We start from the raw sequence: 26306 nt of genomic DNA on the forward strand, positions 1-26306 counted from the left end.
GAGGCTTCAGGATGCCTGTCTTTCACGAAACAGCACATGCATCGCGAGAACTTCGCATTAAACGATCTCGTGCTCGTCCATTACCACGTCTTTCAGCACAGCCTGATAGCAGTCGAAATATTGGACAGGATGATAGCGAGAGGTTTGAAGTCGTTGTTATCGGAGTATGTTCTCTCAAGATGTCTGGGATGAAGCAACATGACTAATCAAGTGATAGGCTGGCCCAGCGGGTCTTTTTCTCACATTGTTGCTTGCTCGCTACGGTCTCTCCGACTCGCTAGCATGCTTTGACAAGAAACCGGGTACCCTCAAGGCCGGACAGGCTGATGGTCTTCAGCCACGCACTCTAGAAGTCTTTTCAACATTAGGCCTACACCATGAAATTCTCGATGATGGATGCCACATGTCCGAAGTCGCGTTTTGGAACCCCAGCACTCGTGGGGGTATCGAACGTACGGCTTTTGTGCCTGATGTAGTTGTTCCAGCACGATACAAACATGAAGTTACCATCCATCAGGGACGGATTGAAAGGATTCTAGAAGAAGATTTCCAGGCCTATTCTCCCAGTCGTTCAATCTTCAGGGCCACGGAGTTTGTCGATTTCTCACTAGATCCTGTTACTGACTCGGAATATCCGGTGAGGGTCAAGATTGATGTCATGGGTGACGACGAATCTGTCCAACGCAAGGTTGTGCGAGCCAAGCATCTCGTCGGTGCTGACGGCGCACATTCAAGAGTGCGACGAAGTATGGGCTTGCAATTACACGGTGATACTACAGATCACATCTGGGGTGTAGTTGATTTTGTGGCCGACACAAATTTTCCGGATATCAGGAAACGGTGCGCGATTCATTCAGATACTGGTTCTGTTATGGTTATTCCGCGAGAGCGTATTGCTTCGGGTCATTATCTCACTCGTCTTTATGTGCAAATCAAAGATGGAATTGCTCCAGCAGCTGAGGAAGGGGCCACTCTGGATGAAAAGGCTAAAGCGCGACAACGGCGTGCAGCCATCACTCTTGAGAGTATACTGGAACAAGGGAAGCGTGTATTTGCGCCGTATAAAATTGCAATCAAGCCCGGAACGGTTGTTGATTGGTGGGCTGCATATCAGATCGGACAGAGGATGACGCCTAGTTCCACACTGAAAGATGAAAATGGGGTGGAGAGAGTGTTCCTGGTTGGGGATGGTGAGTATTTCACTCCCAAACAAATGATATATGGATTCTGTGCTGATATTGATATCTCATAGCATGTCATACACATAGTCCAAAAGCCGGCCAAGGTATGAATGTGTCCATGATGGACTCTTATAATCTGGCATGGAAACTAGCCCACTCGATTCATGGTCTGAGCCCTAAGTCTGCGCCACATGCCTCCTTAAGCAACGCCAGATATCAGCAGAACACACCAAGGACCGTACTGAACACATTCGAATCCGAGCGTCTTGGAGTTGCCAGACAACTTATTGAATTCGACTCAAAATTCTCATCCATGTTCTCCGGTCAAATCGGAGCTGAGGATTCAGTCGAGGGTCTTACACATGAAGAGTTTCTAAAGGTCTTCAGTGACGGAAGCGGCTTCACAAGTGGATGCGGAGTTGAATATGAGCCTAGCATAATTGTCGATCGGGACATCTCAACACAGAATGGCGGTGTTATCAACAGTACGAAGAGTTCTGTTGCTGGAGACGATTATCTCTCTGGTATCCTCCGGCCAGGTCGACGATTACTCGATACAGTCGTTCGTCGCTATGCGGATGCAAACTTGCGCCATATTCATGATGAAATACCTTCCACTGGCCGTTATTGTATCTTTGTCTTCGCAACTCATGATCTCGTTGATCGTCAAAATGATAACAGACCATCTATATCAGCACAAGCCCTTGAAGCTATATGTCACGACATTATCCCCGCCTATCCCACAGATACAATCGAGCTAGTTACTCTTCACCCGTTCCGAACGCGAGACTTTGAGTGGGATCAAATGCCAAGTTGTCTCAAGGACTTTGCGGAGATGAGTTTCCATGGACCGGTGGGCACGGAACCTTTGTACGAGATATATGGTGTTAGTGAAGATGGAGGAGCTGTTGTTGTGATTAGGCCGGATGGATATGTTGGGGCTGTCAAGTGTTTGAGTGATGTGAGGAGTCTGGAGAGCTATTTTGATAATTGCTTGGTGCGAGTTGATGCTCTGGGTGGTGGGAAGTAGTACTGTAATGTTAGCAATGAATTAATCAAGTATTATACCAATTTTATAGCGCTATTTGTTCTCTGGCTTACATTCGAATAAATTTATGAGCCTTACCAACACTTAGATGACCTATATTATGGGAGCTTAAGCCGGTATTAGGGCCTACTACATTGAGCGTGCTGATCGCCATGTCTATCTGCAGAGTAACACAGGAAGTAATGTGCCGTAGATTTCATGAGTGAGACAAACTATTCAGACGTAACTTTGGAATATTGAGTCGATTGATAAAAAGACTAATTGTGCTTCAAAACTCCATTTTGTTAAGCGAAAAATAGCTAAATACCTATTCATAACTTCTCAGGCGTACGCCATCCAGACCGCTTCTTGGACAATGTATGCTGAGTCTTATCCAGAGTGACGCTCTTAGGAATCCTCCACTCCTCCTTATTATAATTCTTAGGCCACACGCCATTCTTGCCTGGAGCGAGAATACCCTTCGGGTCGAGAGCGTCCTTGATCTGCTCATTGAGCTTCATCTGTGCATTGTCATTGAAGTCGTACGTCAATGCAACTTGGTCCATAACAGCAAGATGAGTACGGTACTCTCCCCAGCCGTACTCGGCGCAGTCCTTGATTAGGGTCTCGATGAGCCAGTGTGCTCTCCGCTTGGATTCGGGATCTTTCTTGTTAAATGTGATGCATACAATATGGTCTGTTCGGTAATATCAGCATGATATACCCGGATTTTGGAGGACAACACATACGCATTTCCCTCATACCAATGACAAAGTCACCGATAAAGTCAACACCGGCTTCAAGGCACCGTTTCAGAGTCACGGAATACTGTAGCATGGCATCATCTCCAGAGACTTTGGCAATAGGAGAAAAGAATAGATGTGAGCCATTGGGTAACCAATCCACCCATCTAAGCTCATCAAACGTGGGGACACCCTGCAATGTCAATGACCGCGTCTTTAGCACCGAAAATGGCTCATTCCGATCTTCTGGAAAATAGAACTTGGCACCTGGAATAACTGAAAAGGCTTGTTTGATGGTGCTCCAGAGGACATCTCGCACTGGCTGCGGTCCGTATAAGGCGCCGTAAAAGTTCCATCGACCGAGGTCGAGGTCTTTGCAGATCTGATCTAGCTCTGCGTTGGTAAATGGCCGGTCTTCTTTTAGGAAATGGGACCTGGGATGTGCAACTGCGGCGTCCATGAGAATGGATCGTAATGTTGGGACATTTTGGAGGATCATTTGCTTATTATGCTGTCAGCTTGCTGATTTAGAGATTGAACTTCTATTCTAACTTACTGTGCGTAAAGGACGGATAATATCCACGGCCGTCTTGAGATCCTTATCCGTGGGGATTGTAATCATGTAGGCTTGATAACCACCGGGGTTAGGCATCAACTGTGTATTGTTCAAATTTCAGATCACGCACTATTTAGGAGCACCTGGGATGTAGACCTACCCAAATTCCCATCTTCACCACAATACCTAAGCTACTCTGTGAGAAGATGCCATCGTTGTAGGGTCCAAAGCCGTAGTTAAACAGTTGCCACGCTCGGTTCGGCTTCTGTTCATCTGGTCTGATTCCGTTGACATCATCGCGTGAGTTGGGCATGGCACCCATGCCTGTTCGGATTAGTTCACCTGTTGGTAGAACCACCTCCATGCCGCAGTGCATCATCCAGTGATCTGTTTGTCAATCAGTTTCTAACTAGAAGGAAGAGAGTAAAGGACACTCACCTCCATACGGCGTATAACCCACTCCGCGCTCGATAGTATTACCCAGAACAGATCCACCTCCGAGGTCAGGCACCTTGCATCCTCAGTTATTAGGGGGGTCTCCAAAAGACGGAGGAACTCTTGGAACTCACATCAATCCAAACCTTATCCTTGAGATTATTCTTCTCGAGGTATTCATGCAACGCAAAAAAAGTAACACCAGGCTCAACCAAAGCATACGCATCCTCGGCATTAACCTCCAAAACACGGTTCATGTGTTTCCCCAACTCAAGAACAATACTACCAGGCACTCGTGGCGCCGCGCCACCATAACCCGTATTTCGACCGATAGATACCGGCCACACGGGAACTTCAAATTCATTACACAGACGCATCATATCCTGAACTTCGGGTACCTCCCGTGGCGATATGGTAGCAGAGCATACGAAATAGTTCCTATCAACAAGGTGATGCATATCATGCGTCTTGTTGGGCTCATAGTATGAGCCGTCAACCAATTGCTCTTCGGCCTCAATGACCTTGACATTCTCGACGCCGCATATTTCACGACAGCGTTTGAGGAATTTTGAGAATTGGGCCGATGTGACGTTTGGAGGGAGAATGAATGGTTCGTCCTTGCCCTTGTTAGGGTTTCGGTTGACGGGCTTCAATGGTGGCGGAGACATGGTGGCAAGAGCAGACTTGCTATGGCTGCACAATAAAAAGATAGTATCAGATCGATAGAAATGCTATCCCTTAAGGATAAGCGGAAATATTGTGGTAATTGATTATTTAATGGTCGATTAGTGGCTTTTATATTCCTGTACATAGGTAAGGGGTGATTAGGGTTAGGTGCACTATCCGGTTGGCTGGAAAGTGCTCCAGCTCTCCATTCAGTAAGAGTTATCTCAGTGGTCGCCACAGAACTTTGTTGTCAGCAATGCTACGTGTTCTATGTCGAGTATACAAAATGAGACCATAAAATTGGGCCCATATCTACATCAAGCATTGAATACTAATCAAACCCCTTGGCAGTCCGAAGTCAGTTGCGGGGGGGAGTAGGGGAGTAGGATCAGTGGAGAAACCCCGGTTATGTTCCCCGGAAAGGAGACACCCATCTGCCCGGTATTTTGCGGGGTAGATCAGACAGATCCGGTGGGTGGATGTGCTCTATAGACAGGTTAGAGCAAAGGAGTGAAAGTTCATAATAATATGTTGTCAGCTGGTTGAGTAATTTGCTTTCTAGGTTTCGATGAGGATTTCTAGTAACTCTACTGAGGTGTCAACATGTCGATCTCTGGTTAGTTCTAAAAGCATTCTTTGAAGCATGGTTTACTGATCGAAAAATGATAACAGGAACCAAGTCAAAATTGCTGGTTCTTACATCACCTGCAAAATCACTCGAAATACGAGAACGTATAGTTCCACCTCCATCTCCACTATGTATCAATATAGAAGTCCTGCGAGCCGGAGTATGCGGTACGGATGTGCATCTATGGAAAGGTGATCAACCACTGCCTGGGTCAGTAGTACTCGGGCATGAAGGCCTCGGTCGAGTGATTGAACTAGGAGCTGGGGTGAAAACAGACCATGCTAGCAATCCAATTGCAGTTGGTGATGTGATTTACTGGAATCCCATTCGACCGTGTAATGCTTGCTATCATTGTACCATTTCGCAGGACTTCACTGCGTGCGAGAACGGTACTTTTTGGTCCCTTGCAGAGAATGCAACCGTATGGGCATCCTATACGCAGGTAGCCACTCTCTTGCCGAACAATTCTTTCTATAAAGTGGACCCGAATGTCCCTTTTGATGCATATATCGCTTTGGGGTGTGCTCTGCCGACCATTCTCCAGGCTATTGATCATCTTGGCCAGATCCCAGGAGGGAGCAATGTGGTCGTTCAAGGTGCAGGTCCCGTTGGGTTAGCAGCCATAATGATGGCTAAATTGGCAGGTGCTGCACACATCATCTGCATCGAGGGTAATCCAGTGCGCCTTGAACAGGCAAAATCTTTCGGAGCAACTGCACTTGTCGACTTCCACCAGGAAGGACTTCAGACAGTCAACGCGCGGAAGAGTCATATCAATGATATCGTTGGAATCAGGGGTGTGAATCTAGTGATTGAATGCAGCGGGAATGCAGCCGCGTTTGAGGAGGGAATTGAACTTCTGACTAGAAGTGGCACATATTTACTGGTGGGTACATGGGCTGGTTCATCCAAAGTACAGATCTCTCCATTCGACGTTGTCCAAAAGGCACTGAAGATTATCGGCTCGACATACTGTTCGCCTTCGTGTTATTATCGTGCTGCCCACCTGGTGCAAGCAAACTATCAGAAATTCCCCTTGGCATCATGCGTCACTAAGACATACTCATTGGAGAGGGCCCAACAAGCACTGGAAGATGTTGCAGCAGGGAAAGTCGTGAAAGCAGTAATAGATCCACAAGCATAATTGCAAATACATGAAACTTTCGTCGCTAAAAATTGCTCGTACCAAATTACGTATTGCTGGGGTATTTCCGATGTGGACCCATACCCCCATACTTGTACCCCGCATCTCAGGTCCCACCGAAGACTAATCAGCCGAAGAAAAGTACCGAGAAATACCTATGGCTACCCTCATATTGCATGATCATGTTCTTGCAATCATCTTACTAACCCTGCATGGGAAGAGAATGTGAGCACACGTAACGAGATGCCTCGCGCTAGAGTCGATCCACACAATCGCAGGCGGGTGTTACGAGCATGCGATGTATGTTGTTTTCCTTCCTCACATTTAAGGCCATTATCTAATTGTTAGGGAGCCAGGTATGTAGGAAGCGTAAAGAGAAATGCGACGGCAATTTACCTTGTGGTCACTGTCGCCTGCGTAAAAAGGACTACGACTGTCGGTACACTCCACCATGTCCATCCTTCAATACCTCTTCTCGCAGCAACATAACAAAGTCGAGGCCGATTCTGAGCCCATCTCAGTATCACTTACCAGAAACACCCACATTTGGAGACTCCACTTATAGTGAAGTCGATGCATTGCTGGGTTTCGCAGCGCATTCGGAGCAAGCTGCCGAGCCAATTATAGTCGACTGCGCCCCTATACCCAAGCAATCTCGGATGTTGCCAGATGCAAAGGGGAAATTGAGTGAGCCTTTAGTTCTGTTCTGTCCTTTCGGGTCGGTGACTGACAGTCATATAGTCTACATTGGACAATCAGCCTCGTTATCATATCTTCACATCGTGCAACGGATAGCGGCTGATTGTGTAGGGTCATGCACATTCACCGATGACCCTCAGCAACAATACATAATCGAAAAAGACTTCACCGGCCATCTCGGGAGTTGTCCCGAGCCAGAGCCAGAACTTGAACGATCATTAGCCCTTGCAGAGCAATACGAGCTAGCTGTTAGCGGCGTCTTTGATTTCTTCGACATTTCATATCTTCAATCCGCCATTCCTCCCTGGGTTGCTGACCCCAATCGGCGTGATAGACCAGAAACTCCCGTGATGTTTTTGGCTCTCGCTATCGGCGCTCTGGGACGGGCTGCTGACGATGAGGATGATGATACTGCAGAGAAATATTTCAACTATGGTCGCCAGCAAGCTGTCATTCATCTCATGGATGACCCCAGCCTTATGACTGTGGTGGCATTCTCCCTGATCAGTTACTATATGCTTGCTTCGTGTCGGCGCAATGGGGCGTTTACAAATATAGGAATAGCCGCTCGTGCAGCATATGCGCTAGGGATACACCGGCACGAGACAAACCGAGCTTTTGGTGGCGGAGCAAGAGAACGGGCTTGGAAGTCGCTTCGCGTCTGCGATCTGTTTCTGAGTGCATCAATGGGGCGGCCCCCTGCAACATCGGAAGCGGATTGCAATATCCCATGGTCGAAATCGTTCGCCAAGATCAATAATGGTGATTATAAAGATGACAGATCTGTACCGACACAGCAGGACTCCGCGATATTCAGAATATGCCTGGTTTTTGAACGCATCCTAGTCGAAGTATTCTCAAGAAGAGCCGTGTCACTCGACTTGGCAGGAAGCATATCACAACAACACCGCCAGTGGACGGAAGAACTACCATCAATGTTAAAGATTGATGGATTGCTAAGAAATGATACAAGCACTAAAGCAAGCATCCAAAAACTGGGGACTCATATTGTCACAATGGCGTATTATTATTCCATCATTTTACTTTGCCGACCATTTCTATCATTTCATGTCGGGACACGACTCAAGAAGGTTGGAAGCACTCAAGATCCTGAGACGTATTCGGATTTGATCGCAACCTATGCAGATGCATGCATCGACTCCGCCATCAAGGGGATAGGACTCGCTCAAGAAATCGTCTTTGATGAATATATGCCTAAGCGCCAACCGCTCATTATAAATAGCGTCTTCATATCTGCCCTCTGTCTGGGGCATGCAATTTTCGGCAATTATGATCAACGCGGGTGGCCACTCAACTGTAATCTTGACACTGCAATTTCAATTCTTCGAAAGCTAGGTGCCAAAAACCCACAGTCAGCTCGATACTGTGAGATATGTTGCTACTTGAAGGAAGCTGTCGGGATGTACACGCACCAAAGAGCAGACACATTGTTGCGGTCCCCGAACTTGAATGTGAGGACTATGTTTGGCGATATCCAGGCCATACGTCTAGTTCCTTCAGACTTATCAACGGCCACACTTCATAACCAAAGTACCGAGGAGCACTTCCATCTTAACAACAGTCACGCAGCAGCATCACCAACCAAAAATACGTCCTATAACGACAGCAATGTGAACAACGTGAACAACTCTGCTGTCATCCCACAAAACTTTATGCCTACTCCAGAGAGCTTGATGCATTTGGCCGGCCTTCCTCAAGATGACAACGACCTTGATCCGAATACAAGTATGGGGCTGGGGAGCACTCCTACCATGAATAACTTTGCTTTCAGTGATACCTTACCTTTGTTCTCGTTGATCGATGACCTGAGTCCGAGTCTGGGCGCCGACCATAGTGTTTTACTTGGATATATATGATCCTACAGATGTATTTTTATGGCAACATTTTTAACCCCTTCGCACCGCCGAGTCATGGCATATTTGATTCAGTTGACACTGTCTTCGATAGCCTCCTGCCATGGCGCCGTTGTAGACCTTAGTGGGGCACCGATAAAGTTTTGCGGGGAGCCGCTTTGAACGGACCGCTAAGCCGGTTGTGGTTGGTGACGAAAACACAAATAATCTCAGATTGAAAGCGTCAAATCGACATGCTTTAATCAAGGTATCCAGGCTACAAACGACTCTACACGCAGGTCTCCCATTGCTGATTACGAGGTATGGCACCCTCATAGTCCTAACTAATCAAGAATACATGACTAGATCATGACTTTCGCCCCATATTTCATCAACAACGCAATACAACGCCCTAAAGTAACCTATTGTACCGGTGCCAGCTATTATTCAGCCCACATAGTAAATTGATTCCGCTATAGCCATCCATCCTCGGAAGGGTTAGTGCTAAGGGAAACTGCATACTAAAAAACGATTCCTCAAGATCTCACCGCCTTCCCTTAAAGTTAAGTACCTGGACATAATAGGTTTAGTGTATGAAAACTCGGCTTTTCTATTTATCCGGCGGCATATTGCCGATCTATTTTGTAGACTGCCCCGCTACACTTTGACTCATTTTTGTTGCGCTCTAATCTTTGTACTAGTGTTGCAGGCAATTCTTCAGGGTTACCTTTACTGTCGGAAGTTGGAAATAGTCAATCTTCCAGGTTCACAATGGACGCATCCGCACAAGCCAGATTTGATCTCATACGCGAGAATCTCGAGGAGATTCTTAACCCTGAAATCGTCGAGAGCATTCTCGCCGAGGGGCGCAACCCGCGTATATACTGGGGTAAGGTTCTTTCACCTTCATCCCAACCCCAGTATATCAGCTAATAGATATTGTCTAAGGTACCGCGACCACCGGACGACCTCACACTGGATATTTCACCCCCGCAATTAAGATTGCGCAACTTTTAGCCGCAGGATGCGAAGTCGTGATCCTTCTCGCCGACGTACACGCATTTCTCGATTCTATGAAAGCCCCTCTTGAACTGGTCGAGAACCGTGTTAAATACTATGAGAAAGTGATCAGAGCGATTCTCGAGTCGGTAGGCGTATCGACGGAGAAACTCGAGTTTGTGCTTGGAAGTTCCTACCAGCGCAACTCAGACTATGTCATGGATGTCTACCGCCTGGCAGCCTTGACTTCCGAACATGACGCCAAGAAGGCCGGTGCTGAGATTGTTAAACAATCTGCCAATGCGCCATTGAGTGGTCTTCTCTACCCTATCCTGCAGGTCCTCGACGAGGAGTATCTCAAGGTCGATGCTGAATTAGGGGGTATGTCGCATCTTCCTTGTATGTCCTATACTCTAAGCTAACTTCATGTTTGGGCTTGGATCAGCGCAAACTTTTCGCGTGAGTTTCTCGGCTCGAGTGTCTTCTGCTGCTCTTCGCTGACCTTATTCACTTGTAGTGCGGCGACAGAGTGGCTACCTAAACTCGGATATCGAAAGGTAAGACAATACAGAATTAATCGACAACTAGCAATAAGCTAAAAGAACTAGCGCGCCCATCTTGTAACACCAATGGTTGCAGGTCTTAATGGTGGTAAAATGAGCTCCAGTGATCCAGGTATGAGCCCCTATAACCCTAACCCTCGTATCCTCACATACTAAAATCCAATAGACAGCAAAATTGACCTTCTTGACCCTCCCGAATCTGTCGCCAAAAAGGTCCGCAAGTCTGAGGCCATTCCCAAAGTCATCGAAAATAACGGCGTTATTGCAATCGTCGAGTTCGTCTTGCTGCCAGCAGCCAAGCTCAGCGGGAAGAATGAGTTCCGTGTGGAACGACGAGATGCCGAGCCCTTGATCTATACAGATATTCAAAAGCTCAAGGATGATTATGTGAACGATATTGTATGTTCTATACTCATCCTGACGCTACTCGGAGTCAAACATACCTAGCTAACGTACTGAACAGTTGACACCACAACTCCTAAAACCTGCCGTAGCAGAAGCTTTAACCAACCTTATGGCACCTATTCATCAAGCCTACCAAAACTCACCAGAATGGCAAGAAATAACTCTCAAGGCCTACCCTCCCCCAACCGTGCAGAAGAAGGTGAAGAAAGTGAAGGACAAGGGTTCTCGTTACCCGGGCGCCAAAAAAGAAACCGAAATCGCATCGCACCCAAATCCTGAAGAGTCAAAGACAGAGACAGAGGAGCCGAAGGCTGAGGCTTAGGTTTGTTTATGAACTTGCTCTATCTGTGTACATACAAAAATGTGGTTAACTCTCTGAGACGAGGGCTATGCACCTGTTATCGCATGGCGCATGAGGAAATAGAATGAAAATACATTGCAGATACACCATAAGCGATTTTCAAGAGGTTAAGCCACTGCTCCATTCTCGTAGGCATATCATCAATGGCTTCTTAGGGTTGTGAGTTCTTTGACTAGTTGCCTGAGGCAATAAACGATAAATGCCCCACTAGCCAGGGGTATTCCATCATACAAAGCGTACGATATCAACTTCAACCTTAAAGTACCAGGAACGCTCTTCGACGCTGCCTTACATGCATCCTGGCTGGCTAAGTGATTTGGGACCATCAACCAGACAATGATGCTATCATTATTCGGCTCACTATGGCTACAACCAGGGCCCCATCAAAGACAACTTCTTCTACCTCTATCTCATATGCTAGCCATTAAAATGCTCCATCACATCCGGCCTTTCAAGGGAAGTGTATTGATGCTAACAGACACCATTTGCGAAGTATGGACGACTAGTCCAGCTATCAGAAGCAGTAACCATGCGCTTCATCGCTCAGACAGTACCCAAGATATACTGCGCATTCTCACATAAACGGCGTACATATATTGCCATGGAACGGATAAAGGGAGAGATGATTGGGCTTGGTTGGTGAATGAGCGAAGTGGAGAATCGAAGGCGAAACTTCTTTCGCAATTAAAGGGGATGATTGTAGATGAGAACTCTGCCTCCACCTCCTCGTTCTAAAGATGAAATGAAAATAGCCGCTGTTGATGGTGGGCAACTCTATGATTGCCGTGTGCCAGGCTGGTGACCACATTGACATTTGGACCGTCGCGCTTCGTCCGAGACTTCCATCGACACCTACGGGGAGGTATGGAGTACGACGGTCATCTTCATCCAGAAGTCCGAGAATTGATTAAGCAGCAAGAGTAAGACGACGACAGATGGCCATTGGTGTTTTTACACATGGCGATCTTAGCAGTCTCAATATTTGGTCCGTGGAGATGGTATTGTTGGGATTATTGACTGGGAAACTGCTGGTTGGTATCCATCTTATTGGGAATACATAACAGCTTGTCAAGTGAATCCGCAGAATTCATTTTGGACTCATGAAATCGATAAACTTCTGCAACCTATGCTGGAAGAACTAGCCGTGGAGCGTGCTCGTCAGAGGTACTTTGGGGATTTTGGATGATCAATTGACTCCCTTCTGCTTCGGCATTCTTGTACACTGCTTGAATACGGTACAAGTCCATATGCATATCGATACCCCATAGGCACTTAGGTGCGGTTCATAGCACTTTGTTAGCAGAGCGTAAGCTCTGCTAGTTTACGGTCATCGTGTCGGATTAGTCGGTTTATTCCAGGCCAATCCTGAAAGTGTTTTACTAGGATCAAAGAAAAGAAGTGACTAGCAAGATTGTATGTATTGAGTTCTGTGTCTCTCTATCCATCAGGTTTCAAAGACGGGTCCTTTATAGACACCTTTGGCGGGGTGATTTGTGAGCTATCAGGAGGGGTAAATATTGGGCTGAAATCTAGGTGCCCAGATATATGCCTAAAGGTGCCTTTTAGACCTGTAAGATTGAACAGTCGATCTCTCTGCCTCGTTTGAAAGCCGGATTATCTGACACATCGCTCGGGAATCCAACTTTGCTCTGATTGGTCCATTAAGATCCAACCCGATTGGTCGATGAAAACAGAACAACGTAATATTATTGGTTAACAAAAAGGAATGCCACGTGATTCTTCCGTTTCTGTATTTTAGGGCTAAAATCTAGGGCTTTATTTCCGCGTGTAATTTCCACCTTCTCTTGTAAACATGCCGAACACCACTTTCCTTCACCTCGACATCTCCTCAAGCAATGCCATCTCTCTCATTTCATTATTCCCTATCCATCTTTTTGATGTCCATACAAGTTCTCCCTTTACATACTGACACACACTGTATTCGTTCCTAATCCTTCCTCGCCTTAATGGCTGAGGACACTCGACAGTGCTCGAGTTGTCTCGTTGGCAAGCCCATCAATCAGTTCAAAAGTAAGACAGGAAAGCGCCTTTGGAAAACGTGTGGAACCTGTTGATCTAGAAAACAGGATCATCGGGCTTCAAAACGCAAAAGCAATGAGCCTGCAGCCACTGATCCTCCAGCTGAGGAGACTCATATCCCTCACTTTATCTGGCCAACTGCTGCTTCCCTACGTCGTATTGCTCCTCAAGATCTGACTGCTCAGCCAATTCAGCACCAGATTCAAGAAATGCAAGAGGCACAGCAACCTTCTCCTACACCTTCACAGAGCTCTGTATGTCATATTATTTCTCAGCACCTGACTGCTCAACAGATATAGGAAATGCAAGGATTATAGCAAATACCATTTACGCCTTTACAGAGCTCTCCTATTCCCTCCTATCATTATCGAGGCATTCACTCACAAGATACACCACGTCATACAGAGGCTCATCGTTGTCGAGAATGGGACAGACGAGCTCATCGTGCAGCTCGACAAGCTAGAAAGGACGTCTAAACAACTCAGGACCTAGATGCTTATATTGCACAGCAACAAGAGCAAGAATTACCCAGGTCTACTTAAGAACAGACAAGCCAAACTCCATCTACACCAGATCCTCTGACAGCGATGAGTGCAGGTATCTCTTTGACCCCTGATCCTCTTGCTTTCGTTGGAAATGAGCCAGTCAGTCCTACTTTACGTAGAACAACTACTGGATTGAGCTTATTATCATCAATTATTGATCCTCCAGCTACGTTTAGTAGCCTAGCAACGTCGACGCTAGACCCTCTTGCCATACTCAGTAGTGGTGCATCCACCCCTGTCATAAGGACAGCACCTGCGCACTTTACTCTACTACCCTATAAAGCTCGTCGCTCGAAGAGACTATCTAGTCTCTGTTTAACACTACGCCATCCTATTATGTTGAATCATTTTGTATGTACTATATGTCAGACACCGCGTTATTTCAGTTGGCGAATCGCAAATGGTGTTAATATCTGTGAATATTGCCAAAATTTAAGCATCCCCTTCGAGGAGCAACATAAATCCTGCGTTAGTTATCAACAAGACGTTCCTATCGCCGCCTTCTTTGATGACAAATCTAATGAACACGCTCACTATAACCTATGTCGCGCCAGCTCTATAATCTATGCTGAGACTGACCTATCTTATGTTCCTGAGAGTAGTAACGTCCATTTTGATGACACTCCTATAGTGGTATCTACTTTGGCTCAAGAATACTCTGAACAGGACCCTCCTTATATTCCTGGGAATCGCGATGCCCTTCTCCAGCCTGCACTTATAGAGACTGATTTCAACTATATCAAGAACTTTCACAAGTCCCTAGACAAGCAACAATTAGAATATTGTTAACACTATTGCGAGAGATGGTTCAATCTTTGTTTAAATGGTCAAGGTATCTGTAATTATTGTGTTTGCGCTGACAAAGGCAAGGACATTTACCTATTTAGTGCTAATAATAATTTGTACCCAGGGCATATATTAGACCTTCCTGAGTTATCATAGACAGAGGAGATACTTATTTCTTGCGTCCATGTGGTTATCCAAGTGTGTCGAGTACAAGGTCAGCAGTATAAGTATAGTGGACATGTTATTAACTTTTTATAGGATACTACGCGTGTTTATAACACTCTTCCTCTACTTCTTTATAACCTGGATGTTATTCTTCTTCGTCCAGCTAATACCAATGCTAACCAAAGACTTCAACGCCAGTTTATACACAATTTTTGAGCATGGAAAGAACATACTATTAAGTGGCTAGCTTACCTACGGTCTAATCACCCTGGCTATCGTGACATTGAAATCTCCCAACAAGCTATTGACATGCTTCCAGGAGATAGTAGTATTGCAGATGGAATTTTCAATCAAACGATAGATCCTGTGGAGATCGACCTGAATGACAGTTCAGAAGAAATTGAACTTCCTAAACATAGCGCTGTTCCTGATCTCATTACAAAGGAGGACGAGATGACAGCTATCTTTTAATAGCTGCAACCTCAACAGCCACGATAAATGCATATGGAAATGCCTCCATTCCGTTCTACGCCTATTGCTGGGTTTACCAGAACTCAACCGGTGCTCTCCTGGGCCTTTCCTACGCTATTTCCCCGTGGTGAGGCTGAGTTTATCCTTCCTCGCCAACACTCCGTCAAATTCGATGACTATATCAAACATTTGATGAGATTCGACAATGGCCGTTTTGCTTGACATCCCCGATTTCATTATGTTGTTTTTAATATAATGATATAGTAGCAGGCCAATAAAAAAGCGGGGTTTTTTGTTAAGCAGTGAATAGCTGGGGGTCAAGAAGTTACAGCAGACCAGCTTCGTGCAGCTTTTGAAGATGATAATCCAGAGGGCGAGCACTAGTTAACTCAATCTCTCATCGCTCAGGAATGCTACGTGGCACGCGGCCCTTTTAGACTAACAAGCATCAACAGCTTAAGGCTATGGTGCATAATCTCGGGCCGGCCCATCTCTTTCTGACGTTATCAGCTGCAGATCTTCCAGCATATACCTCGCTATTACGATTGGAGGTAAGGGACATCATCAGAGGGAATTCAAATCTCTCGTGAAAATTTATGCGATAACCCACATATTATGGCGAATTGGTTCCATATACGTTTTGCTACCTTTCGCAAGGAAATTCTTGACAAGAAGTTCAAAGTGGTAGATTATTGGTATCGATATGAGTGGCAAGGACGTGGATCTGTTCATGTTCATAGGCCTATATTGGGTTGAGAATGCCCCTCTATTAGAAATAGCCACTATGTCTCAGGCACTCCGAGATGTGTTCACCAAATTCTGGGGTGAGCTTATCTCAGCTCTTAATCCCCAACCTGGCGTTATTGTTAATGCAGGCAATGAGCGTTCCCCTCTATAGCTTGCTTTTCACAACCAGCATAATACCGTTCAGTATCTATCACAGATATTGAATAGTGTTCAATGTCACGCATGTTCTACTAGCTACTGCTTGAGAAAGAAGAAGGGATCGAATTAGGTTTCTTACTGCTTTCACTTTGCTCACTCTATCAGGAATGAAGCCGCAGTGGAAATTACTCCAGGTCATCATTTCTATAGGTTTTACCCTATTCGCAATGACCTGATGATTAATAGCTGGAATCGGTATATGCTAATGGCCTGGCTAGCTAATATTGATATTGCTCCATGCACTGGCACTGAGGCTCTATTGGAATACATTGCAAAATATGTGGCAAAAGCAGAGACGAAGACCGAATCATACAAGGATCTTATGAAGGGATTTTTACTACAAGTTAATGAGAAGAATCTGTTCCTGTCTGCTGTCAGTAAGATAATGAATCATCTTATTGGTGAAAGGGATTGGTCAGCCCAAGAAGTCTTACATTTATTGCTTGATTTACCTCTATAGGCTTCAAGTCGCGTTATAATTACTATGAATTGTCGACCAGAAACTGATTAACCCACTAACTTTGTTAACTTTGCAGATGATGAGGAATCACTCCGCCGGGGTCTTTCTTCCCTAGAGAAATACAAAAATCATCAAGCCATCTTTGAGCACGTCACATACTTGCAATTCCTATAAACATTTAATTTTAGGAATGTCAAAAACATCTATGAGCGTACGCAAGCTCTCTAAAGAGTGATCAATTATTTTCCCATCTACGACCCCAAAAAAACAGCCTGATAATTATGCTCGAGTTAAGCTAATGCTTTATCACCTTTTCCATGCTGTGAAGGATTTATTGCAACTTAATAGCAATTCTTTCGCATCATATATAGATGCTTATGCATACTGTCAACTTACATGTTCTTATGATAATAATCATTATGGCAATAAGCTTGTGCAACTAGAATCTACTCATGAGGAATCTGATAATGACAGTGGCCATATCATTCTAGACTCTTAGGAGGCTCTAACTCGCCAGTTTCCTAATTATAATGAAGCTACTCAAATTGAGGATCTGGATCTTCTTGGTAATCATACCATTAACCGAGAAATGGACTGGACATAGCATACTGGGACCCATAAATATATTTACGCCGATTATTAGGCTTCCATAAGAGAGAAGTTTCCACATCCCCTAGCTATTACGTTATCTGCTTCGCCAGAGGCACTGGAAATTCAGCAATGTTATCTCTATGACTTAGTTATTGGCCATTATAAGCAATATCTCGCAGGACAAACTCCATCCCAGTTGCTTATCAATCTTGATGGAAAAGCTAGAATAGGCAAGTCTCACATTATAATGCTTATTACGACTGCTCTAAAACGACTAGCTCTCAATGCTGGTATTAATACTTCTCCTGTTATGCGTGCAGCGCCCACTGGTGTTGCTATACTAATAGTCGAACGCTTCATTCTTTATTTAGACTGCCTGTTGCTTATGGTAGGATGGCTGATCATACTCCTGAGAATCTACAAGCTTTGCAGGTTAATCTCTGTTAAGATTCTTGAGGAAGATCTGGTTGCCGAGGATTATGAGCAGTAGTAGAAATATCAGTTGTACGTTCCCCCTTTGGGGATTGTTAGATTCACGATGGAGCGTCCTCAACGTTCTTATTCTTCTAACTACTTTTCTTCTAGGAAACTATCAAAGGAGTGAGGTGTTCTATCCCGTACGGATAAATATCGGCCCGAAGGCTATATAATCTTTACAATCTCCGTGACGTGAAATGGCTTATTATTAATAAAAAATTAATGATTGATCTAAAACTACTTAACTGGATCAATCTTCACTTACAACAAATTTTTCCTACTCTGGAGTCTGAATCTGCGCGTCCATTTGGAGGGTTGAACATTATTCTTGCTGGAGATTTCTATTAATTATCTCCTGTAGCCCAGCGTCCATTATACTTTAACAAAAAAGTTAGTTTCGGAACGTGAATATCAAACCCTACACGTTTCGGCACCGGATTAGTTAGTCTGGCGTGGCAAGTGTGTGCCGCGTATATATCTAGCTAGCTATCCCCCGTCCTAGTCACAATATTAGGAATCAAGATAGCTTCATACTTTCAGGCTCGTTAGGCCGCTTCGTGTTCGCGCCTTACTACCGTCTATGCTTCGTGATACGGACCGTAGTAAAACCAACAGTTAGATATTATGGAAGAGATCTATGGACACTCTCTTTATCGCAAGTTTGATATCACTGTTAAATTGGATATTATTAGACGCCAGAATAATACTGATCCAGATTCTGCAAGATTCAAAGAGACATTGGAACATCTCCGCGAGGACAAACTTCAGCTAGCGGACTGGGAACTGCTTTGTACTCGCGTCAAAGCTGTTATCCCTCATGAGGCTAAGTCCTTCAAGGATGCACTTCAAATCTATAATAAAAAGTCTCAGGTTTACAAATTCAATCACAACCGCTTATGTGATATAGGAAGTCCTGTGCTCCATATTATAGCAACTCACCAGAGTCTTAATACAAAGAAGACATCCAGCGATGAAGCCAGCAATTTACACGCCTAGATAGATATCTCTATTGGTTGTCGTGTCATACTTCTAGAGAATATTTGGACAGATTATAGACTTAGGAATGGTGCTTTTAGCACCATGTTAGATATTATTTGGGAAGCTAGCACTACAAACCCTCAACAGACTCCACCATTCATATTATTGATTTAATTCGATTCTTACAATGGGCCAGCTTGCTGTCTAGTTAACAACAAGCCTGCAGTTCCTATTTTTTGTTCAAAACGAGATTTCTCAACTAATAATATCACCTGCTCTTGGACTCGGTTCCCAATTACTATTGCTTATGCCATGACAGTTCACAAGGCCCAAGGAATTACTGATGATTAAGCAGTGCTTAATATTACTGACCGGGACTTTGCACTTGGGCTTACTTATGTAGCTCTATCTCGTGTGAAAAAGCCTAGTAGTCTCTTATTTGAGGAAGCATTTGACTATGAATGTTTTGTCAAAAAAAAGCCACATCCCATAATGATTATGAGAAAGGAGAATACATAACGACGTGCAGAGCAACATGTATGTCTTATAATATACTTGATGAATAGGTTCTACTGATTGCATTTATACTACTAGGTCGACTATATCCCTCTTCCTAATCCACTTCCATCTCAGCCAAGCGCACAGTTCTTCCAGGAATTGCTACCGATATGTACATTGTCACCTCAGAGAGGCTCTTCCATGGTACACTATGCTTCATCTCAGACTTCTCTTGACGACGACAAGATTGCATAATTATCACAGCTGTCGTTGCATCGTCACTATCCTCGCATCGTCAATCGCATCATCGTCGTGGCTATTGCATCGCGTTTACATTGTTCGTGCAGTTTGCTTAGTTTGTCTTCCTAGCCCAGGTATAGATATCTCCCCTTCTACCCCTCCTCCCCCCCTGCCGGCTCCCTCTTTCTCTTCTTCTTCCTTATTCACCATACTCTCCGAAGATTCTTTCGATATCCTCTGCTGCCTGTTGCTGTCGCCATCATCAAATACACCGTCGCTGTGTCAAAATGCCTTTTGGGAAGATGTCTCGGCCACGTCGCCGGCCTCTTCAACAAGACTGTCGGCATTCTTGAAAGGTCCTGGAGGTCTTGACTCTTGTTTAAACATCCTCAACATTGTCAAGGATATCGTGGATGTTGTTAAGATTCTGAAAGGCGACAAACTCCAATGGGGACATCAAGTAAGTGCTCTATTCCTACTTTCTCACATTCAACGAACTATTTGCTACCTCTTTATTAAGATTCTCAAAGTTCTATCTTTCTCCGAGAGCTCTCTTCATTCGGTTTTTCCTTCCTGCTTGCTTCAAGTAAGGATAGCCTCCAGAACACCGATCTAACTCGTCTATACTTACTTCTGTATAAATTTCAATTTGCCGCTGGTTTCGTGAGAGATGGGGGGGGAGGATTTTAAAGGTCGGAATCGAGGTCAAATGGCTTGTTATTACTCTTTAAAGAATCAAAATCTCTACTCTTTTTCTACTTTCTGATTGGTCCAAAAACTTCATATGTCACGTGATCATCCTAGCGCCACAAGCTTACGGTCTGCTACGACTTCGGTGGACAAATGCACCGTAGAGACCTTGTAATCTGCTTCCATTCCAAGTACTAGGTCAGACCGCCAGATGCATAGAATCCTGATTGCCGAACGAATCTCGAGCGTGCCGACATACGAAAGTAGCGATTAATGAGCCTATCATTCCTAAACAATTTCTTTTATTGCAATATTCCTGTTCTGAAGCGTGACAAGGGCTAATGATCGGATGATGTCGGGTTAATTCGGGCCGATGATCTAAAACATACTACGAATCTTTATATAAATGAGGACCTTCAGAGATTTATGTTTCCCAAGACATATACATAATAAATCAATTTCTGTGTTCCATGATACCAAAATACGGTTGACCGTGTCTTTGGTAGGACAGATATCGACGTAGAAAAAAAGACGTGAATAAACCTCCAGAAAAGCAGGGCAAAATGATTACAGCTCCTTCTTCAAAAAGTGCTCTGGTTTATGAGTCGTCTCATAATCAACATGTACATAGGCACGTTCCACATCCGGCAACGACTCGAGCTTGATTTGCAGCTCCTCGGCAACGTCGTGCGTGGCCATGAGTGTGGCATTGGGATCCATGACAATGTCGACTTCGACGACAAGACGAGGTCCGGAAGTATAAGCACGAACTGTGTCGATGGCTGTGATGGCGGGTGAATGTGTCATTGCTTTGCGTCCATGTTAGTATTATGACCAAAAAGAAAAGGGATTAGGGAAGAGCATACAGATATAAGTGATCAACTGCTGCATCTGCGTGTCCGCAGTCACTCCGATGAGTAGCATGAACTCTGAATAAGCTGTGCGCAACCACAAGAACGAAACCAAGCACGACAGCAACACGGCGCCCATAGGATCGATCCACCAGCGCAGCTTGCTTCCACCGACCGACGTCAAAATACCGAATCCATTGATGAACAGGTCGTTACGATGATCCTCCCACAGAATCCGCACCTGCGAAAACTGGTTGCGCAATGCCCAGCAGTACAAAAACAATGTGAATTTGGTAGCAAAAGCGACGGCAACGGCAATTACGGAGGGGAGATGGAACGCGGTTGTCTCTTCGGTACTTCCGTTAGCGAGCTCTTTGATTGAGAATGCGATGATAATAAAGGACACCGCAGTCATCAAGGCACAGAAACAGATATTTCCAGCAGTCTCGATACGTGCCTTGCCGGCGGGAAATTTGCGAGGGTCGACTCGTGTGACGGCTTTGTTTGATAACAAAAGGGTAATATTCGACATTGGGTCGAAAATAGCATCGGCCATGGTGGTGAATAGAGACAACGATCCCGAAGCTATCGCGCCGTATATCTGAATGACAGATAAGACAACATTGGCTGCGAAACTACCCCATACGGCGATTTTGAACTTCAACTGATTTGAGCTGTTGAGCTCTTTCGCAGCACGCACATGCTCTTCAACAGGCGTCAAGAACCGCTCAATATTCTCATTTTGCACTTGATAGAACTCTTGCAGTTTGCCGGAAGAGGTTATACCGAATCTATCTCCTATGAATGCGGGAGTGACGCGATCTCGTTTTCGGGACGTGTTGGCACGAATCTGTTTGATCTCTTCCTCCGTCTTGAGCTTTGACGCTAATTGAAGCGGATCGTTTGTGGGTGTGTATCGTGGCGGAGCATTTCGTTCTTCATCGGAGGGGCTCTCGCCGTCAGCGGTTCTTTCTACGCCCGACACAACAACAGCTTCAGCGAGATTAAAGGCGGCTACTGGTCGAGTATGAGCTGAAGGAGAGCGGCGCGCGTCTTGAAAGTCTCGAGAAAGATTGAAGGGATGCGGGTGGAGGGAGATTGAATGGCGAAGCGAGGAGTCATCCATGATAGATGAACAAATTGGCCGCTGTTCGGACCTCAAAGAGTAGTCCTCAGATGTCCGGATTCAATTCGCTTGCGAGGAAAAGTATCCAGGTGAGAAAGATGTAGAAGGTGAGTTGATAGAAGGAGTAGTTTATTCTGGCTACATTTTCACCGCAGATAGTCAACCTGGATGCCTGAGCCCACCAAGAAGATTGGCGGCGCAGCAGCCAATCAGCGTGGTCGTACAAGCCCGGTGGTTCCCCACCAATCAGGATGCATGCATCCCTTCTTCAGTCTTTTGTACAATAGTTACTACAAGTATGAGCTCTGTAATTCTTCTCTTTATGTTGTCTTCCTAAGATTATTCGATTTTGATCTTATACGACGCCTGATTCTTCTGTTTTCATTCTCCAAGATGTGACAGTACCAATGATAGCTTGCCAAGCCACTTGAACCACTTTTAGTGGTGATCCTAAAGAGTCGCCGCGGACTCCATGAGGCTGTGCAGTTGTCACTATCAACCTTGTCATTCCTTTAGATCAATCAGATAAAGATGAAAAACAAACAGTCACAATGTGGCTGTTGAGTATACGCGTCATTTAGGCTACAAAAAAGGACGAATTTGGATGCTGTTGAGTGTGAAACGTAAAACTGTATGTTGTAACCTCCGGCCCTCTTATACAAACTATTTTAAGCCTGACTAGCTTAAACGGCGCTCCTCCAGAGAAACGTCGAGTAAGCACTTCTGTCGGAGTGTGACCAACCAACAATATTATCTTCCTTGTTTCAATCTTGCATTTCATCTACAACACACAGCATCCCCTGCGACAACATGAAGCGCATGTTTAGCGGCCTGCAGAGGCGCGTCAGTACGTTCTACGCAATGCGGCAGCTTCACATCTACGAGCTCTAGGCTAATCTCACTTTCAAACAAAAAGCTTCTCCATTAAGTGCGCAAGACAGTCCTTCGCCAACTCCCTCCGGAAATGACTCCCCAGAGGCGATTATTGCTCGAGAAATTGTGCGTTAGATATCTTATTTGGGTCTGTCAACAAAGAAAGGAAGATGCTGATACCTCGAGAAGAAAGCTTTCTGCGAATCTGGTGGCGGACCAACTAGCGCTGTACGATGATACCTTTATGTACAAGAAATTCAGCCGACTGTAGTACTGACATGCGTCCATACAGTCCAATGACTACCTCCATCTCCCCGCCATCGTCGAAGCCGCCGAATCAAGCGCGAATGCAGCCAAAGAAGCCGCCGCGCGAATACGCAAATACCTATCGAGCCCGGCCAAAGTTCAAGGCGGAATACAGTATAATTCTATTATGCTGATTCGCATTCTATCCGAGAATCCCGGCCATACATTCACACGCAACTTTGATGCCAAGTTTGTCAGCACAATCCGGGATCTTTTGAGGGAAGGCCGAGATATGCCGGCGCAGCAGATGCTGCGTGAGATGTTGGATATGTTTGAGACTCAGAAATCGTGGGATGAGGATCTAGCGGGCCTTGTTGCTATGTGGCAGAAGGAGAAGCAGAAAAAATCTTATACACGATCAGTAGGTTTCCTCCGCTAGGTTGTTCGCAGTCAAGCTAATAATGCTTGAATATAGCCACCACCACTACCCGGTCAACAGAACCCACAATTCCAACAATCGGGTTTCCTTCAAGGTGGTCCTCCTCGCCGAGGAGGACAATTACCTCCTGCTGATGAGCTGGCATCGCGTATATCCGAGGCAAGAACATCTGCCAATCTACTCATCCAATTAGCACAAAGCACTCCGGCAGCAGAGGTGCAATCACATGAGTTAATGCGTGAGTTCTCGCAGCGCTGCCAGTCCGCCTCGAGATCTATTCAGAACTACATGGCCGTTGAGAACCCGCCACCAGATGAGAATACGATGCTTACCTTGATTGAAACGAATGAGCAACTCTCCGTAGCGTTGTCGAAGTATCAACGCACGCTTTTGAATGCTAGGAAGGCATTGGGGGCTTCGACGCCTGTTACAACGCCGGGTTCCAATAGCAATGTCGCTAGCCCTGCTGTTCCTCCTGTCAGCGGTAACACCAATGGTAACTACAAAGGGGGAGAATCCGGAATTCTCATCCCCGAACTAGGAAATGAAAATCTCTCTTCTGCAAACACGGCTGGAGGCTCAGTACGTCCTTCAGTACACGCATCTCTAGACACGCCATTCTCACTTCCCGGGCTCGACCGTGATCCAGTCGAAGTTCCAGCTGAGGCTCCCTCAACAAGAACAATTCCCACCTTAACTCCGTCTAACACTCAACAACCTGCCACCGCTACTACGTCCAACCGCTATGAATACAACCCGGATGAATTTAATGTCGAGAATCCATTCGCAGATAGTACTACAGAAGATAGCCATGGTCATGGTTACCATCAACAGCAAGAGCCTACCCGGCGTGCCGTTTGATATTTCAGGTTTTCTGTCAGCGCCTGTTTCAGCATATTTTATATCATATACTTTCGACAGTATCATATCATTGAACATAGCCATTCGTTTGTTGATTTGCGTTTTGTCCCCTGCTGCCCCCACACATATATACCCCTTTACATTCCATGTATTGAACTATGCGTGATTAGTATATATTTCCGACGTTTGGTCAATTGCATCGTCATCCACTGCGTACTTTCCCCTCTATACTTGTACCTAGGTAGCAATGTTGAATCATTCTCCTAGGTATCGTGTGATGGGTGTATAGTAGAAATAGGCAAAGGTTGGTTCATTCCTTTGTACCTAGGTAAAATTAAATCATAAGATTTTGACACCATGACTGTGGAACATCAAACATGAACAATTCAATCGTGGCCCATTTTCTGGCAAAAGAAAAGACTTGAATAAGATTCTTTCCATTCTTTATAGAGGTTGAATCTTTCGTTCGTTTCAAAAGGAATTTAGAAAAACACAGGTATTCATTCAAACTCCTAATGCCAAGTTTAATAAGACCGTTTCATCGAGATTGTTTTTCTCTCCCTTCCTTTCCAGGATGTTTTTTTTTTCGACACAACCGCACGCAAACCCACTCCATCTCATTTACACATTTAAGCTTCAGTAATAGCGCGGCGGATCTGGGCACCGCGTTGGCGGGAAGTGAGACGGGCAGATTCTTTGGCGACGACGTGAGGAGCCTTCTGGACGACCTCCTCGCCTTCGGTGAGGATAAGCTCGATGTGGCATGGATTGGTCATGTAGGGGTTAATCTGGATAATAGAATTAGCGTGGAATTAGACGCGATAGGAAAGAACATACACGACCGTGAGCACGGTAGGTACGTCTGCGGCCCTTAGGGGCTTGGTTGACCTGAATGTGCTTGACGATGAGGTTGCTGGTGTCGAGACCCTTGGTATCGGCGTTGGCCTCGGCGTTCTTCAATAATCCGAGCAACTGCTCAGCGGACTTGACGGGCCAGCGAGCCTTGGAGACACCGAATGCCTTGCCTATTGATTGTTAGATGGATCCAACCCATTATAGCATCACCAGCTGGATGTAAACAATTCTAATCGCCATTTCAAATCTTTCGATATTCGTCCTTCTCCTCCAATTTTCTGACGGAATTGTCTCCATCAAGCTAGATATCACTCACCCTGAGCAGTGCGACCAGTGGATCCAGCATATCGGCGCATGGGAACGGCCTCCTTGTGATTGATGACATTCTCGAGGTAGACGAGAGCACGCTGCAATTTCCATCCGTTGATCGCCTGGGCAGTCTCGCGGGTGTTCTTGAAGCTGACGCGGAGGTAAGAACCCCGAGCGCGGGCGCTCTTTGCGTTGGGGATTGTGTGTGCGGCGTAACGGACCTGTTGAAATGTAAGTTAGTTGATAACTCTTCAATATAGAGCTGTGAAAATTGCGATGATCCTGTCGAGTCGGTCGTGGTGATAATCTCCATGTGTCGTTTACAAAATCGAACCAACACCATTATTCCATCAACATTTAACATCATTGATAACCTCAATCACAAATCACAACCAAATATCACCCCTCGATCGTCCTCGACAAATTCACACTCGCAAAGATATAAAACTCACCATCTTGAAAGATTGCCGGAAAAGAGATGGTCCTCGTTGTCGGGTTGTCGAGTATGTAGGAGAGTGAAAAAGACGTCGTTCAAGGACCGATCACCGCCAACTGGGTCTTGTCAGCACAGAAAGAGTCGTGTGGTTTTTTTCGGTCTTG

At 45.4% G+C, this 26306-nt stretch overlaps 14 protein-coding genes across 14 annotated transcripts, besides 2 other annotated features; 11 read left to right on the plus strand and 3 right to left on the minus strand.

The window, feature by feature from the left end:
* Nucleotides 1–11: 11 nt before the first annotated feature.
* On the plus strand, nt 12–2211 carry TSTA_085430 (phenol monooxygenase, putative; the record flags this gene model as incomplete). The annotated part of the gene is made up of 3 exons (XM_002478230.1): nt 12–164; nt 218–1190; nt 1253–2211. 3 exons carry the CDS (start codon nt 12–14, stop codon nt 2209–2211), a joined length of 2085 nt encoding a protein of 694 aa, XP_002478275.1.
* A 329-nt stretch (nt 2212–2540) lies between these two features.
* TSTA_085440 (D-lactate dehydrogenase, putative) lies at nt 2541–4610 on the minus strand (the record flags this gene model as incomplete). Its single annotated transcript, XM_002478231.1, has 6 exons — nt 2541–2905; nt 2958–3453; nt 3508–3606; nt 3668–3894; nt 3946–4018; nt 4077–4610. The coding sequence occupies 6 exons, from the start codon at nt 4608–4610 to the stop codon at nt 2541–2543; spliced, it is 1794 nt and encodes a 597-aa protein (XP_002478276.1).
* A 601-nt stretch (nt 4611–5211) lies between these two features.
* On the plus strand, nt 5212–6380 carry TSTA_085450 (alcohol dehydrogenase, putative; the record flags this gene model as incomplete). The annotated part of the gene is made up of 2 exons (XM_002478232.1): nt 5212–5224; nt 5281–6380. The coding sequence occupies 2 exons, from the start codon at nt 5212–5214 to the stop codon at nt 6378–6380; spliced, it is 1113 nt and encodes a 370-aa protein (XP_002478277.1).
* A 243-nt stretch (nt 6381–6623) lies between these two features.
* TSTA_085460 (C6 transcription factor, putative) lies at nt 6624–8956 on the plus strand (the record flags this gene model as incomplete). Its single annotated transcript, XM_002478233.1, has 3 exons — nt 6624–6680; nt 6737–7067; nt 7122–8956. 3 exons carry the CDS (start codon nt 6624–6626, stop codon nt 8954–8956), a joined length of 2223 nt encoding a protein of 740 aa, XP_002478278.1.
* A 747-nt stretch (nt 8957–9703) lies between these two features.
* On the plus strand, nt 9704–11221 carry TSTA_085470 (tyrosyl-tRNA synthetase; the record flags this gene model as incomplete). Its single annotated transcript, XM_002478234.1, has 6 exons — nt 9704–9821; nt 9881–10334; nt 10449–10488; nt 10540–10606; nt 10661–10893; nt 10958–11221. 6 exons carry the CDS (start codon nt 9704–9706, stop codon nt 11219–11221), a joined length of 1176 nt encoding a protein of 391 aa, XP_002478279.1.
* An 800-nt stretch (nt 11222–12021) lies between these two features.
* On the plus strand, nt 12022–12691 carry TSTA_085480 (uncharacterized protein; the record flags this gene model as incomplete). The annotated part of the gene is made up of 3 exons (XM_002478235.1): nt 12022–12122; nt 12180–12258; nt 12345–12691. 3 exons carry the CDS (start codon nt 12022–12024, stop codon nt 12444–12446), a joined length of 282 nt encoding a protein of 93 aa, XP_002478280.1. The 3' UTR covers nt 12447–12691.
* Nucleotides 12692–13227: 536 nt separating this feature from the next.
* Nucleotides 13228–14634, plus strand: TSTA_085490 (uncharacterized protein; the record flags this gene model as incomplete). The annotated part of the gene is made up of 3 exons (XM_002478236.1): nt 13228–13319; nt 13341–13554; nt 13849–14634. The coding sequence occupies 3 exons, from the start codon at nt 13228–13230 to the stop codon at nt 14632–14634; spliced, it is 1092 nt and encodes a 363-aa protein (XP_002478281.1).
* Nucleotides 14635–15300: 666 nt separating this feature from the next.
* On the plus strand, nt 15301–15651 carry TSTA_085500 (uncharacterized protein; the record flags this gene model as incomplete). The annotated part of the gene is made up of 2 exons (XM_002478237.1): nt 15301–15478; nt 15578–15651. 2 exons carry the CDS (start codon nt 15301–15303, stop codon nt 15649–15651), a joined length of 252 nt encoding a protein of 83 aa, XP_002478282.1.
* A 400-nt stretch (nt 15652–16051) lies between these two features.
* Nucleotides 16052–16846, plus strand: TSTA_085510 (uncharacterized protein; the record flags this gene model as incomplete). Its single annotated transcript, XM_002478238.1, has 3 exons — nt 16052–16091; nt 16347–16589; nt 16749–16846. 3 exons carry the CDS (start codon nt 16052–16054, stop codon nt 16844–16846), a joined length of 381 nt encoding a protein of 126 aa, XP_002478283.1.
* Nucleotides 16847–17510: 664 nt separating this feature from the next.
* On the plus strand, nt 17511–17753 carry TSTA_085520 (uncharacterized protein; the record flags this gene model as incomplete). Its single annotated transcript, XM_002478239.1, has 2 exons — nt 17511–17651; nt 17712–17753. 2 exons carry the CDS (start codon nt 17511–17513, stop codon nt 17751–17753), a joined length of 183 nt encoding a protein of 60 aa, XP_002478284.1.
* A 189-nt stretch (nt 17754–17942) lies between these two features.
* Nucleotides 17943–17964: a sequence feature (AT_rich).
* Nucleotides 17965–18364: 400 nt separating this feature from the next.
* On the plus strand, nt 18365–18736 carry TSTA_085530 (uncharacterized protein; the record flags this gene model as incomplete). The annotated part of the gene is made up of 2 exons (XM_002478240.1): nt 18365–18638; nt 18672–18736. The coding sequence occupies 2 exons, from the start codon at nt 18365–18367 to the stop codon at nt 18734–18736; spliced, it is 339 nt and encodes a 112-aa protein (XP_002478285.1).
* An 864-nt stretch (nt 18737–19600) lies between these two features.
* Nucleotides 19601–19656: a sequence feature (CT-rich).
* A 1057-nt stretch (nt 19657–20713) lies between these two features.
* Nucleotides 20714–22123, minus strand: TSTA_085540 (cation diffusion facilitator 1; the record flags this gene model as incomplete). The annotated part of the gene is made up of 2 exons (XM_002478241.1): nt 20714–20955; nt 21013–22123. 2 exons carry the CDS (start codon nt 22121–22123, stop codon nt 20714–20716), a joined length of 1353 nt encoding a protein of 450 aa, XP_002478286.1.
* An 810-nt stretch (nt 22124–22933) lies between these two features.
* TSTA_085550 (uncharacterized protein) lies at nt 22934–24542 on the plus strand (the record flags this gene model as incomplete). Its single annotated transcript, XM_002478242.1, has 5 exons — nt 22934–22970; nt 23040–23122; nt 23186–23224; nt 23289–23663; nt 23718–24542. The coding sequence occupies 5 exons, from the start codon at nt 22934–22936 to the stop codon at nt 24540–24542; spliced, it is 1359 nt and encodes a 452-aa protein (XP_002478287.1).
* A 629-nt stretch (nt 24543–25171) lies between these two features.
* TSTA_085560 (60S ribosomal protein L17) lies at nt 25172–26161 on the minus strand (the record flags this gene model as incomplete). The annotated part of the gene is made up of 4 exons (XM_002478243.1): nt 25172–25330; nt 25380–25567; nt 25714–25927; nt 26159–26161. The coding sequence occupies 4 exons, from the start codon at nt 26159–26161 to the stop codon at nt 25172–25174; spliced, it is 564 nt and encodes a 187-aa protein (XP_002478288.1).
* Between the last annotated feature and the right edge of the window lie 145 nt (nt 26162–26306).

The sequence above is a fragment of the Talaromyces stipitatus genome, genomic scaffold (genome assembly GCF_000003125.1).
Source record: "Talaromyces stipitatus ATCC 10500 scf_1105507295527 genomic scaffold, whole genome shotgun sequence".
NCBI classification, from domain to species: domain Eukaryota; kingdom Fungi; phylum Ascomycota; class Eurotiomycetes; order Eurotiales; family Trichocomaceae; genus Talaromyces; species Talaromyces stipitatus.